At 39.0% G+C, this 13,683-nt stretch overlaps 1 protein-coding gene across 1 annotated transcript in view; it reads left to right on the forward strand.

Moving 5' to 3' along the window:
- The window catches only part of OGFRL1 (opioid growth factor receptor like 1), a 31,261-nt gene extending 18,664 nt beyond the window's left edge, over nucleotides 1–12,597 (forward strand). The window contains exons 3-10 of the mRNA XM_023513139.1: nucleotides 6–230; nucleotides 2,568–2,637; nucleotides 3,616–3,702; nucleotides 3,853–3,934; nucleotides 6,709–6,787; nucleotides 6,886–6,952; nucleotides 7,079–7,224; nucleotides 11,711–12,597. Of these exons, the coding sequence (XP_023368907.1) occupies nucleotides 6–230; nucleotides 2,568–2,637; nucleotides 3,616–3,702; nucleotides 3,853–3,934; nucleotides 6,709–6,787; nucleotides 6,886–6,952; nucleotides 7,079–7,224; nucleotides 11,711–12,374 (1,420 nt within the window). The 3' untranslated portion in view covers nucleotides 12,375–12,597. The remainder of the gene's footprint in view (nucleotides 1–5; nucleotides 231–2,567; nucleotides 2,638–3,615; nucleotides 3,703–3,852; nucleotides 3,935–6,708; nucleotides 6,788–6,885; nucleotides 6,953–7,078; nucleotides 7,225–11,710) is intronic.
- Nucleotides 12,598–13,683: the final 1,086 nt, after the last annotated feature.

Below are 13,683 nucleotides of genomic sequence, written 5' to 3' on the forward strand. Positions count from 1 at the left end.
CGGAGCGAGAGCCGAGGCGCCCCCGCGCACGGACGGAAGGCGGGGAAGCCGGGCGGCTGCGCGGCCCCCAGCGCCCCGGGTTTCCCGCTGCCCGCCGGCCGGGGGCCTGCGGCGGCCCGAAGCTCCGCGCCGCCCGCCACCGGCCTCGGGCCTGGCTGTGAGCACATCGGGGAATCCCCCAAGGCAGAAGGCAACTTGAATGGGTGTTTTCATCTCTGCAGCGCAGCTGGGTGACGCGAAGGTGGGGTGGGAGGAACTTGTCTAAAAATAGAGGATTGTGAAACCCCTCTAGTGCGTGCCTTCGGTAAAAAATTACTCAGGGTGAGATGGGACTACATTGCCAGCTCTGCTGCCGAGGGGTCCACAGTCATTAAAAGTACTGTAGACGGTCCCCGTGGAAAGTTAAACGTCACAGTTCTCATCCCAAGTCAGGCCTTCCCACCAAGGAGTCAGGGCACTCTTCAGAAACCTTATTTCACTCAAAGGACTTGTTGATCTGAGCTTAAATCCTTTGCCCGGTTTGGAGGAGAGATGAGTAAAGAGATGGATAACCCCCTTCTCCTCCGGTGGGCTGAAACGAATCAGAAACTTTAAAAATGTTTCTGTGAACTGTGTCCCGACCCTTTGGAGAAGTGTGCCCCGTGGAGGTGTTTAAGGCGTGTGGTTCTGCAGTAGCCTCTTTATCAGCCCTGGGGGAATCCAGACCCCAAAATCCAGTGTGACCACAGGGTTTCAGGGGAATCATCACCTAATTGTCATGGCTAATGCTTCCTGGCCATCTTGATGATCATCTCTATTTGGCTAAGGAGGAATCACACGCAGTCTCGGTGCAGCCTCTGTGCCAAGTACGTTATTTAAATGAATTCAATTTAGAGGTGGAAGTTTGTTCATAGTCTCCGTTTTAGAGAAAACCGAGGCTTAGAAAGTGAACTTGCCCAAGATCATTCGGGGAGAGAATGATGAAACCCAAGTATGTGGGTCACCAACATCAGAACCTTGGAACCTGTTGGAATTCTGACTGTCCCCTGCACCTTGTGCTCTGGTTTGCCAACCTGTCGTTTTATATTGATTATTTAAGCCTGGGAAAGTATGTGATACCGTCTTCCTATGTTTCCCCCCTTACACTGGTCTCCCCATTAAGTAACCATCTATAGAAATCTGGGATATCAAAAAACAAAGAGTGAAGAGTTAATCCAGCTAACTGGGCCCATCCGTGTAAAACAATTTAGTAATGTTTCCATCGTTAATTGTAATCTCAGTGCCCAGTAGACCACACTAAGCCTGCCTATTCCCTTTTCATGATTATTAATTTCACCATCAAACTTCTAAAGGAATCTCCTTTTTGATTTTGCATTCTAACTGTCAACCCCGTCTGTTCTGTACTCCCCAGAGTCAATCCCCTTGCAGGCACTACCAGAGCTACTGAGGACTAAGCCCTGGGAAGAAAAAAAAAACTAAGGTGCTGAAAGGAGGCTGACCAGGGGGCTCAGTAAAAAAGGAAACAAACCAGGAGAGTTCTAACAGTGTTTACAGGAAGGAGGGAAGCCTTAACTTGAGAGTTTGCCTCAGATGAACATTGAGAAATGCTTTGACAAGATGGAAATTTGGTAGTTAAGTTCACAAGAGCCATTGGGGTGGAATGCTTAGGAAAAGGGCCGATTGGGGTGGGTCGTGGGAGGGAAGGGGAAGAGGAGAAGGAGAGAGGCATATGGGCAGTTCTTGGGAGATGATTAACTACAGAAGGGAGCAGAGATGTGCGTCTCTAATTGAGGGAAGACTGGAGTCAAGGAAACTTTTGTATGTTTACTTAAGATTAGAGATGCTGCAACATGCTTGTTTGCTGAGGGCAGTGATCCAGAAGAGGGGAATTTTGTTGATCCAGGGAAAAGAAACAAAATCCTTGCCTAAGCAGGTGAAAAGCATCTGGTTAGAGTTCAAAAGGAATGGATGCTGGTCGGCTGGAACATTTAGGGTTTGGAGGACAGTCATTCTTCTGATAATACTGTGAGCATGAGTCATTATCTTCATTTCACAGAAGATAAAACCAAGATTCAGTTAATCAGTTTCCTTAAGGCCTCACCGATACTAAGTAGCAGAGTTACGATTCATCTTATTTTCCTAATTCCAAGGCTTGGGGTATTGATACTGTATGAAGAGCTCCATATATCCTTCACGTTTAGTAGAGAGGAAACTGATTCAGACCTAATTAGCTGGACTTGGATCTCAGAGTCTGGAATTTTAGGACTTGGGCTGTCACTGGGCCTCAGTTACCTTGTTTTTAAGATCGAAACGCTAATAACTGGCGGCCAGATGTGTTGTAGGAATCAAATGAAATAATACGCATGTACGCTCTTTGTAAATGGAAAAATGCTTTCTACACAAATGTAGGGTGATGATTCACATGGTCGTAGCTCAGGCTAAATAGATTCAGAAACTTGCTAGGCAGAGCTATTTTGAAACGTGTGGCAAGGGCCAGAATTCAAGCTTTTTCTTGCTTATGTAACATGACAGAGTAACTAATGTTAAACATCAAAGGGTTTGGTGTTAAAGTATCTTTGTACTTGTAGTAATAGTGAGAATCACACCACTTCAAAAATGTGTGAAAATCACTTAGGAGATGTTGGTCTGTCAACACAGGTAGGGGTGGGGGGTGATGAGAAAAGGACTGAAAGCAAAATTCTTAATGACTTTCAGGTCTAATGACAGTTCAGGTCTAAACGTCCTCTTCTTTTTCCTCCTCCTCAGTCTCATTGTCCTTCTGCATGACAGTGGACACAAAGCTCTTTGTTACACATTATATAGTGGTACAGAGAGAAAATGCAAATCAGTGACACTCACCTGCATCTCATACTTTAAAAATGACTTGATGTTGAGCATTTTATTTAGAATTTACATTGCCTGAGTAAACTACCAGATATATAAGTTATTTCAATCTGGCATTTGCTCCATTCGAAAGCAGTTTATTGCTTTGCGTGTATATATTTTAAATTAGCTGGTTTATGTTTCATTATATTACCACTGAATGATTGTTCATGCCTTTGTGTATCTGTTATGATGCTAGAAAGGATGGAGCTTAGAAAGCAATTTAGTTTGTTTCAAAATCCTTCTTTCTTTTCATAGACATTATTTTCAAGTACAGCTAAATGTTGCAAATATAATGACAGTTTTCCTTAGGGAATTGATTTAGTATCTAAACACCTTTTTAGTATTATGTAAGGTATTGTAAAATAAGTTTTGTCATAGAATCACTTGTGTCTTGAATTCATTTTTGAGTTCTATTTCTGATGGATAATGATCTGTAACATTTGGCTCCTCTGGGCTTTTGGTTAATAATGAAGTTTTTTGTTTAGTAATATACCTCAGGACAAGTGTTATTGGTTCAAATAAGGAAAATAAGATGTGAATAAATGTTGCTACTAAGCATTATTAAAACAACATTTATAATTCTTTATTCTGGACAGGTGGACAATTTATGGAGAAATTGTCTCCATGTTGGAGAAAGCCAACTATGGAGGCTTTCTTTATGGATCTTCATTATTTTAAGTTTGTTCTGGAAACTTCTTGGTGAAATTACCTTGCTTCAATATATAAATGGAATTTGACTTTTTCTCTTAGGGTAGTGATTCCACTGAAGCAACTGCCAAACCAAAGAGAAGTTTTTATGCTGCGAGGGATTTGTACAAATATCGGCACCAGTACCCAGTAAGAGTATGAAATGTTTTTTTTAAATATAAACTATTTTCCTTTTTTTTTTTTTTTTTTTATGATCCCCATAAGAAAACATGCAAGAATGGTCCTTGTGCCTTTTCTTTATTTCCATATGCTGGAGATTTATTTATTTTTTTCCTTTAGCAGAACTTCAAAGATATCCGATATCAAAATGATTTGAGCAATCTTCGTTTTTATAAGAACAAGATTCCATTTAAGCCAGATGGTGAGTAATCTGCTGCCTTGGTAAATTACAGACTTTCCTTATTAGCACGCACCTGATTACTGTTTGTTCCTCCTGTGGTTAGTACCTGTGTGGGGCATTTGCTCTCTGATTGGCTTACTTTGCTCTGCAGTCTGATGTGTTCCCCAGGTCCTGGACCCTGGAGTTGTGAGCGTCCGCCAGTAAATTCTGGAGGAAGAGCTATGGATTAGCGGCAGCTGCTTTCTACCCCCTATTTACCAGGGCTATTATTTGAAAGGTAGTAACAGCAATTTTTGTGAGAAGAAGAGAGAGAGGTTTGCAGAACCACAGAATTTTAGATTGATAAGGAACACTACAGGAGACCAAAGTCAGCTTTCGCATCATGAAGATGAGGTTACTAGGACTTCCAGCTTAAATCACCAACTTGCTGGGTCACTCAGTTGTAGAGTTGAATCTAGGTTCCAAAGTTCGCTGTGCCATGCCTGAAAATTATTTAGAATGTGATTGAAGAGTGCCGTTTGTGCTTAGAATGATCTTTCCTGTCAGTTTTCTGATTCAGGGGTCAGGAGACTACAGCAGTCCCAGTGCAGTGTCCTGGGAAGGGACCAGCAGATACTATAGATCTCCATCCCACTCTGCTGAATAATCTTGTCTCCTTCACAACTCTACAATTGCCCTTGTAGGATCTTTTCCAAACCCACAGTGAAAGGATGTAGCTGCTATGACCACAACACTGCAGATTTCACTGAGGCATCTTGCTGTGGTTCATGATAGGCTTTCTAATTTTATCCAGGTCAAACCAGCCTGCATTCCTCCTTACCGCGCATATCTGTGTGAGGTGATCAGATGGCCCTGGCTCCTGCTCTTTGCTTCAGTGGAAATGGAGCCAATTCTACAGCAGATCGGAGGAAAGATCTGAAGGCTGGATGAGCATGGGAGGCAGGGAGTCCCCCCTGCTGTGTCCTGAGAGATCAGTCAGGAGTCGAGACTTAGGAACCTTTCTAAAATAGCCAGATCCACCCGTCTTTAACTTTCTGGTTCCCTAAAAGCCAAAAGTTTGCTCTGATTTGGAGGGTGAAAAAACCTCTTGTTTTTTACTAATGAGAGAAATGTACTGTTCCTTTGCCAATGGAAAAATATTGATTATATTATTAGTTTTGTTAGGACTTGGGGTCAGAAAACCTTTTGAAGAAATGCCATGATAAATTATTCCTTTGACTTTAATTTGAATTTCATAAGATTTACCTATAGGAATGTCTTCAATATTAAAAACATTGAACCTAAAACTATGATAGAATGTAACTCTATTTCTGTGTTTCTGGTAGTGATTTATTTTTGAGGTATTAATCTAGAACAGTAAGCTCAAGCAATACATTAATATTTTTGTAATCTTTATTATAACATTTGTTTTGAAGTCTTCATTGCTATTTTTAGTTGTTTTTTTTTTTTTTTTTTTGCAGTTTTTGCCCTGGTCTGGGTTTGAACCCGCCACCTCTGGCATATGGGGCCAGCGCCCTATTCCTTTGAGCCACAGGCGCCGCCCCTGAAGTCTTACTTATGATTGGTGAGGGTCAGAAGATTTAGCTAAGGTCATATTAAATGTTTTTTATTTTATTAGATAAATTTCCCCAACTCACTTTCCTCCCAGTGTGAACACACACACATACACACTCTCCAACAACTGCCTATAAGCATAATCTTGCAATGGCATTTTTCACTTATCACATAGGAGGAGGGACAGTTGGAAGGGAAAACAAATGGAGCTACACAATTAAATGGTTTTAATATAAAAAAGCCATCAGTATGATTCAAAACAACTTCTTACCAAATCTCTCAAGAGTGGGCCTCTACTACAAACTGGTAATCTCTTGAAGGAACAAGGTCATCTCTTGAAATGAGTTGTATGTTTGCAGAGATTTTTTGGGGAAGTGTGTGTGTTTATATAACATTAAATAGCCACAGTATCAGTTCAGGAGGATTCTTAAAGACGCAAGAATCAGGAGGATTTTGTTACAGTGAGTTCTCACAGGGAATCAATGGGACATGGGGAAAGGGCTTACTTTTTGGAACCAGAGAGACCTGTGTTTTTCTTTGGGATTAACTTTTTTACTAGTGTCTGACTTTGAACAAATTACATAATTTTTTTCATTTGTAAAATGGGGGTCATTAAACTGAGAGAATTCTGGGAAGATTATGCTGAATAATATACACTGTATATTATGTGGGTCCTGTATGTAGTTTGTAATTATCAACAAATTTTAATTTCATTTTTCTCTCCTCTTTTTCCTGCCCCTTATCTTTGTTTCTCTCCTCATTTCTGTCCTTTCTCCTTACTTCTCTTTCATTTTCACCCTATCTAGTATTTAAAGAACCCTCTAACCCTTTGAGGCAGGGGTTGGCAAACTTTTCTGTGTGGGGCAGACAGTAAATGCTTTAGGCTTCAGGTCTGATTACAACTACTCAGCTCTGAGGTGCACACGTCGCTGTGGTCAGTACGTAAATAAAAGTAGCTGTGTTTCTGGAAAACTTATTGACAATGCAGCAGGCAGGCGAAAGTTTGCCAACCTCTGCTTTAGAGTACATCGTCTAACAAAACTTCCTGCGATTTGGGGTGCTGTTATGTATTTTTTTTTTAAATCAGGCATATTATATTACTGAGTATGTGGCTTTGTTCTTGTGTGCTATTATTAATTACATTTTAGAAAGTTTTAATATAAAACTTAGGTGATTCAAATCTTAAAATGCCTTCCCAGTGCTTTAAATGTCTGGTTCATTTTCTAAACGTTACTTTTTAGGTGTTTATATTGAAGAAGTTCTAAATAAATGGAAAGGAGATTATGAAAAACTGGAGCACAACCACACTTACATCCAGTGGTCAGTAACGTCTCACCTATCTTGAGCCACGTCCTATGTAATTGTGTGTTGTTTCCACACAATACTAATAGAAAACGTTTTATTATTTTTTTAAATAGGCTTTTTCCCCTGAGAGAACAAGGCTTGAACTTTTATGCTAAAGAACTAACTACATATGAAATTGAGGTAATACAAGCTCGTTTCATTTTATGTGAAAGAGGCATATGATATTGCTATTTTATTGTCCTGGGAGCTACTGAATAATTTCAGCTGACTTTTTTTTTTGCTTTTGGTTTTTTTTTTTAACATTAGGAATTCAAAAAAACAAAGGAAGCAATTCGAAGATTCCTCCTAGCTTATAAAATGATGTTAGAATTTTTTGGAATAAAACTGACTGATAAAACTGGAAATGTTGCTCGGGCTGTTAACTGGCAGGAAAGATTTCAGCATCTAAATGAGTAAGTAAAGCTCTTGTGCTAAATCAGAGGCCAGCACGGGAGTTTCCCTTGGTTGGTGTTCTCAGGAATTTGGATTTCAAAAGCCAGTCTGAAATGTATTTTATTCCCTGTTCTATATTCTGAAATAAAGCAAAACAACAACAACAAAGGATGAAATTCGAGGTGGAAACATGGCCATTGAGCTGTTTCTCCCTGAATCCTCCCTCCTGTTCACAGTCAAATACAGCCACTCTGTAGGCCACGTTTCTTAGGACTTGTTTTTATTGCCTGTATACAATTTTGTGTGTCCCCTCTGCTAGGCTGTAAGCTTCTTGGGGTACAGTCTGTTTCTTTGTTTTGTTTTTGAGATAGAGTCTCACTGTGTTGCTCTGTGTAGAGTGCTGTGGCATCATCTTAGCTCACAGCAACTCAAACTCTTGGGCCCAAGAGATTCTTTTGCCTCAGCCTCCCTAGAAGCTGGGACTATAGGTGCCTGCCATGACACCCAGCCATTTTTTTGTATTTTTAGTAGAGACAGGATCTTGCTCTTGTTCAGCCTGGTCTGAAACTCCTGAGCTCAAGCGATCCATCTGCCTCGGCCTCCCAGAGTGCCAGGATACAGACATGAGCCACTGTGCCTGGCCGGTCTATTTCTAACATTCCCAAGTTTGGTGCCTTCTTAGATTAAAATTCATGATACATAAAAATCATTTTATTAGAATGAGATATGCCTGTGCTTTTTACTAAAACAGAAAGTTACAATTATCTTCACTATTGAGGTAAAAATCAAAAACCTGTTTTTGATCCCTAAGTCCAAGAACTTATGAGGAAAAATGTAACATGGTTTATTTGGAATGTCTCACTGTATTCTTTTCTTTGAATATTTATAACTTTCGTTAAAACTAACAACCACAGTTTATTTTTCTTAATATTATCTTCATGTGCAAACTGGCTTTTTTTGTTTTCATTTTAAATTATAGGGTGACTTATGAGTGCTGGACTATAAAACCGGCAACTTTAAAGCACTTTTTAACACATTGTAATTAGCTAAACTGGGCAAGTACTAAGAGGAAAAAAAAAAATTAAAACTAACCTAAACCATTTCTCTTTAGCCAAAATAATACAAGGTTTATGCATCAAGTTAACTAATGGTTTGTGTCTTTCTAGAACTTTTATCTTGCTTTAGCAAAATGAATGTAAATATTAATGCCAAGTCTTCCTTTTATTTTATTAATTCTGATCAATATTAAAAGGGTAGCTGGTCCTAAAACACTAAAGATATGGGCATCGAGCTTTATGTTCCTGAGTAGATGACCCATTAACACACAACTGAAGTTAAATTTGATTTATACAGGGCATTTAATCCATATATAAATATATACGTCTCTCCATATGTGGGTAGATATCTCTGGGCAGAGTTTCCAGGCACTTATGTCATACTGTCAGACAAAGCTATATGGCAAAAACCTACTGACATGACGGATGGTGGCAGTAAGATGAAACCTTTGGGGAGGATCTGATGAAACCTCATCATTCACGTCCTCACGACTATCATTTTAGAAATTCTTTCTAACTCACTTGTTATTTTTGGTTGGAATAGCAAGCTTGCTTAGTAAATTTTTGTGGAACGATGAACAGAATATGATCTTAGTCTTACGTCCTGCATGGGTTTTATTGTCAGATCTTCTGATTTATAGGTGGAATTGGAGCCGTTCTGAGGCTTAATGAACTCATTTCCTGGTTTAAGTCGGGGCCGGGAGCCTGAGCTCTCCTCTGCCTCCTTTGTCCTATCCAGCCCCTTTTCTTTCCACCTCCCGTTGTCTCCCTCTTTCCTTTCCACATGTGTTGCAGAGTTTATGTAGCTGAGAACTAACTGCCTTAGAATCTATCAGAAAACACATTTCCTTTCCGTTTTGGTTGCCAGACATTTTTATTGACTAGATTGGAACAAATTATAGGGGACTCTGTGAAAACGTCTGTTCCATTTTCTTCTTTAGTTGGCTTACTTTCTGATTTATTCTTACATGTCATAATTGATTTGTGTTTTAATGCATATGGCGTCATGCGTTCTTCAAAGAAGGCAGGGAACTCAATATTTTTATAGTAATGATGCAGAGGAAAAATATTGAATCAAAGTGAAATAAAATAATATTGTGTAAACAAGCAACCATGACTAAAAGAGGTGAAATATTTTCAAACATGAGGGTACAAATGTACAACAATTGGAAATGTACAGATGCATTTCCAATTTTATTTGTACTCAGCGTGGGTTACTGAGCCATATTCTAGACGCTGGAATATCTTTTAACTTTTATTTTCTGTCTCCTGGTTCTTGCCTTTTGCGTGTTTTGTCTTTACTTAGCTAGTTGTCCTGGCAGTTTCAGCACTGTTTACTGCTCTTACTTCTGTGTACAGTCTCAGATTCTTTTTTTATCCAATGTGCAACCTCAAGGTGGCTTCTAACATGAGACAGGTTTAGCCACACTCCTCTCTCCGTTTAGTATTTCATTGTAACATTTATTTCAAATCATCCTGAACACCCAGTTGTTTTTGTTTTGCTCAATAGCCCTTTTTTCTTCAGCTCAAGTTTTAGACCCTTTATTTTGCTATGTAAATATGTCTAACCGGAGAATATAGATACAGATAAATATATACACAAATTTTAACTGGACGATTCATCTTAGATGGGTTATCTGAAATAATAATTGAACTGGTTGCAGATAAAGTAAATTTTGTTTTGTCATATTGCTCTTTTTAAAAAAAAAAAAAATTCCTCTACCTTTCCTTACATGTTTTCCCATAATGTAAAACCAGATGTGACTCAAGAGCTCTGTTGCTAAGTTTTTAGACAAACTCTACATGAATGTACTAAGCCAGTCCTGCTGTTAGTGGCACATTGTCTTAACTTTACCCATATTGTCTCAAAAGACTTTTATGGCCTATTAAATAAAACTGAGACATAATCTGTGCTGTGTTGTGCCCTTTGAGCTTCAAAGAGTTGAGTGTTAAGATAATAATTTTTTTTGTAAACATCCAGAAGGATGGAAATGATAAAAACTTGTCAGGCTTATCTTTTCATTGTTGGTTTAGCATGAATCATTAAGGTTTTCATTTTACCCAAACAAACTTTCTCTTTACAATGTAAGGTCATGGAACCATCCCCCTTCCATTTCTTAAATAATTTATCAACATCTTTTTCCACCCTTCCAAATAATTTGCTTCTTGTTCCTAAGTAAAAACTCAAAGCACTTTTGGGACCTAGGGTAAGTATAGGCAATGGTTGTAGAAAATTCAGAGCATGAGATACAGAAAGGTTTCAACAGGTTAGAAATAAGTGATGGTCATGATCGGGTGGAAATACTGGGTAAGTAAATACCTGGGTCGTTGATAACACTCATGGCTAATATACGTAGTTGAAAATTCCTTTAGAATTTAGTCAGGCATATATAATAAGGCAACATTTGGGCTGAGTGAGGTTGGGAAGATAAATTATGGATTGTGACAAAACAAATTTGGAAAGCATTCATCTGATTATGGCCTTAGCTTTAAGACAGAAGATGTTAGTGCAATCTGAGGACAAATAACATCTTTGGACTCAAGGCCATTAGAAATAAGATTTAAAATTATCTTCTAGGGAAAGAGGAGTAGAGAATGACCAAGGACGGAAGAGAATTCAGTTATTAAGTTTGAATAGGTACCAATGTGTTGGTCCTTAATGCTAAATCTTTAAAATAATAATAATGGTAATAGTAATCTTTCAATAGTTTCTAGTATTTATTGAGTTCCACTCACCCTTTGTGTATATCATCTCATTTGATTACCACAACAGTCCAGGAAGTTGTGGTCCATTTTTCCCTTTTTACCGTGAAGGATGCTGAGACTTGGAGAGACATCATAGTTTCCCTTAGCTGCTGGTGACAGATAAGGGTCTGCCCACTCGCTTAATTGTTAAACTATGCTCTGCAAAATAAGTCAGGACTGGATTCTTTGTCAGAATCATTGTAACAGAGCAGAGTGGTTTTTGCTGCAAATTTCCCTGTGAATTGGCTTCTGTAGTAGATTTTGCTGATCAGCTGACACTATAAATTGTACCGTACAGCTGTTGGCCAGTGTTTTTATGTGCACACTGGTCACCTAGAGGAGCACGATACCTTAGTGTTGTTGCAAATAAGTCCTCAGGTAGAGGATTGGTCCTCGGTGTGTTTAATGAACAGTAACAGTGGTAATGAATTTAAATCTCAATATTTTTCTAATGTGAAGAGCTAAACAAACCAGGGGAGTTTATATCTTTGAGTTTCACATGGGAGGACGTAACAAGGAGGCAGAAGGGTCTAACACCTTTAGATTTATTCTTCTTAGTGGTGTCTAATAGCACCTTTAAAAAAAGTCATTACAAGGTGTATTTCCTTGGCTTACAGTTGCTTAAAAAATGTTTTTCCAGTATATTCTCCTGCTTCTTTCTATCTGTATTTCTTTCCCCCTTATTTTATTCAATCCTCTCTTCCAGGTCACAGCACAACTACTTACGAATCACCCGTATTCTTAAAAGCCTTGGTGAGCTTGGATATGAAAGTTTTAAATCTCCTCTTGTAAAATTTATTCTTCACGAGGCTCTTGTAGAAAATACGATCCCTAATATCAAGCAGAGTGCTCTGGAGTACTTTGTTTATACAATTAGGGACAGACGAGAAAGGAGAAAGCTCCTGCGGTTTGCCCAGAAACATTACACACCGACAGAGAATTTTATCTGGGGACCACCCAGAAAAGAACAGTCCGAGGGAAGCAAGGCCCAGAAGGTGCCTGCCCCTCTGGCCTCCAGTCACAGCAGTCAAACTTCTCTGCATAAAAAATCCAAGGACTCCAAAACTTCCTCCTCCGCTGTTCACTTAAATAACAAAACAGTTGAAGAAAAAAAAGTGGCACCAAAGGAGTCCGGGGAAGAGACAGAAAGGCCCAACCCAGAGCCCAGCAATGAAGACGCCAAGCCGAGAAACACAGAGGACAGCGATGCGGAAGCTTTGAGTTCTCAACCTGAAAAAACAGTCCCTCATCCCACCGAAGAAAAGGAGAGTGCACCTCCTATTGAAAAAGATGAAGAAGGTGAAAGTCACAGCAGAGACCCTGAAGCTTCTGGAAATACAAGTTGTCATGATGTTACAGTATTACAGTGACTTCTCAGCAAACCCACAGGCCAGTTTAGGTAAGGGAGGAAACAGTGACTGTATAATTTATCCTAGAGAACAAAGATGAGGTCCGTTCCGATTTTACCCATCGGTGTGTGATTAATGTCGTACGCATTTTGTTGTCATTTGCTTTTTATTTTGGATGACAGTGAACTGAATATTTCAGTAAGAAGTTTTAAGATAAGACCCAATAAATGAATGTATTCTGTAATGCTTTTAGGATGTGAGTTTTCAAATTTTGTTTACAATTTTAAATTTTGTCAAAGTTTCCATCTAGAATGAATCATGTGGTATTCTGTACATCAGATTTGTTCTTTCGTGAGATTATAGTCTACGTGAAAAAAATCAAGAGGATAATTTCATTGGATTGCCACACCTTTCACTGATTGATGGATTCATTTTTTAAGCTGAAAAGAATTTGGTCTTTTCAAATGTATTCAGAAAGTAATTGGGGTTCTTCATTGTAATACTTCAATGTGTTTATTTTAGACTCTGATAAATGAACCAGTGTCCTTGGGAGCTTTGACCTCCCAGCTCCTCTGTCCCGCTGACTTAGCTCCTTCCCTCTCTTCAGGCTCAGCCTTTAGCTGCCATATTTTCTGGCTAGCATGTGCGTCTCTAGTACGGTCCACTCTCCATATCTGTGGGTTCTGCATCTGTGGATCCAACCAGCCACAGATCAAAAATACTTTTTGAAAAATGGCTGGTTGCATCTGTCCTGAACATGGACAGACTATTTCTTGTCATAATTCCCTAAACAATGTGGTATGACAGCTATTTACATAGCACTTACGTGGTACGTATTAGGTATTATAAGAAATCTAGAGATGATTTAAGGTATGCAGGAGGATACGTGTAGGTCATATGCAAATCCCACACTGTTTAACATAAGGGACTGGAGCATACCCTGAAGCCAACCCCCACAGATACCAAGAAAGGACTATATCCATTAGGGTGATTTTGTATGTTGATATCTAAATGGAACAGAGCGAGATTTTTAACTGTATGATTTCATAAATTTGCTTTGTTTAAATTACTAAAAAGGGTTTTCAGTATGAAGTGCTTAAAAACAGAATTTGATGGCAGAAATCCACAAAAAGAACTTTGCTTTCCGTGGCTCTTCCATACAAATTGGATGGTTGATTTTGACCGCAAATGCCTGAAGCACTAAAAAGTAAGAAAGGAAATTATTTATTTCAAAAAGATAGGCCTCTTGCACTGTTAAAAAGCAGTAGTCACTTAAACCGTGAACATCTCAGTGTTATGTGGATTATGAAATATGTAATGTTGCTTAGTC

The sequence above is a fragment of the Otolemur garnettii genome, unplaced genomic scaffold (genome assembly GCF_000181295.1).
Source record: "Otolemur garnettii isolate 467f Iridium unplaced genomic scaffold, OtoGar3 scaffold00035, whole genome shotgun sequence".
In the NCBI taxonomy this organism is placed as follows: domain Eukaryota; kingdom Metazoa; phylum Chordata; class Mammalia; order Primates; family Galagidae; genus Otolemur; species Otolemur garnettii.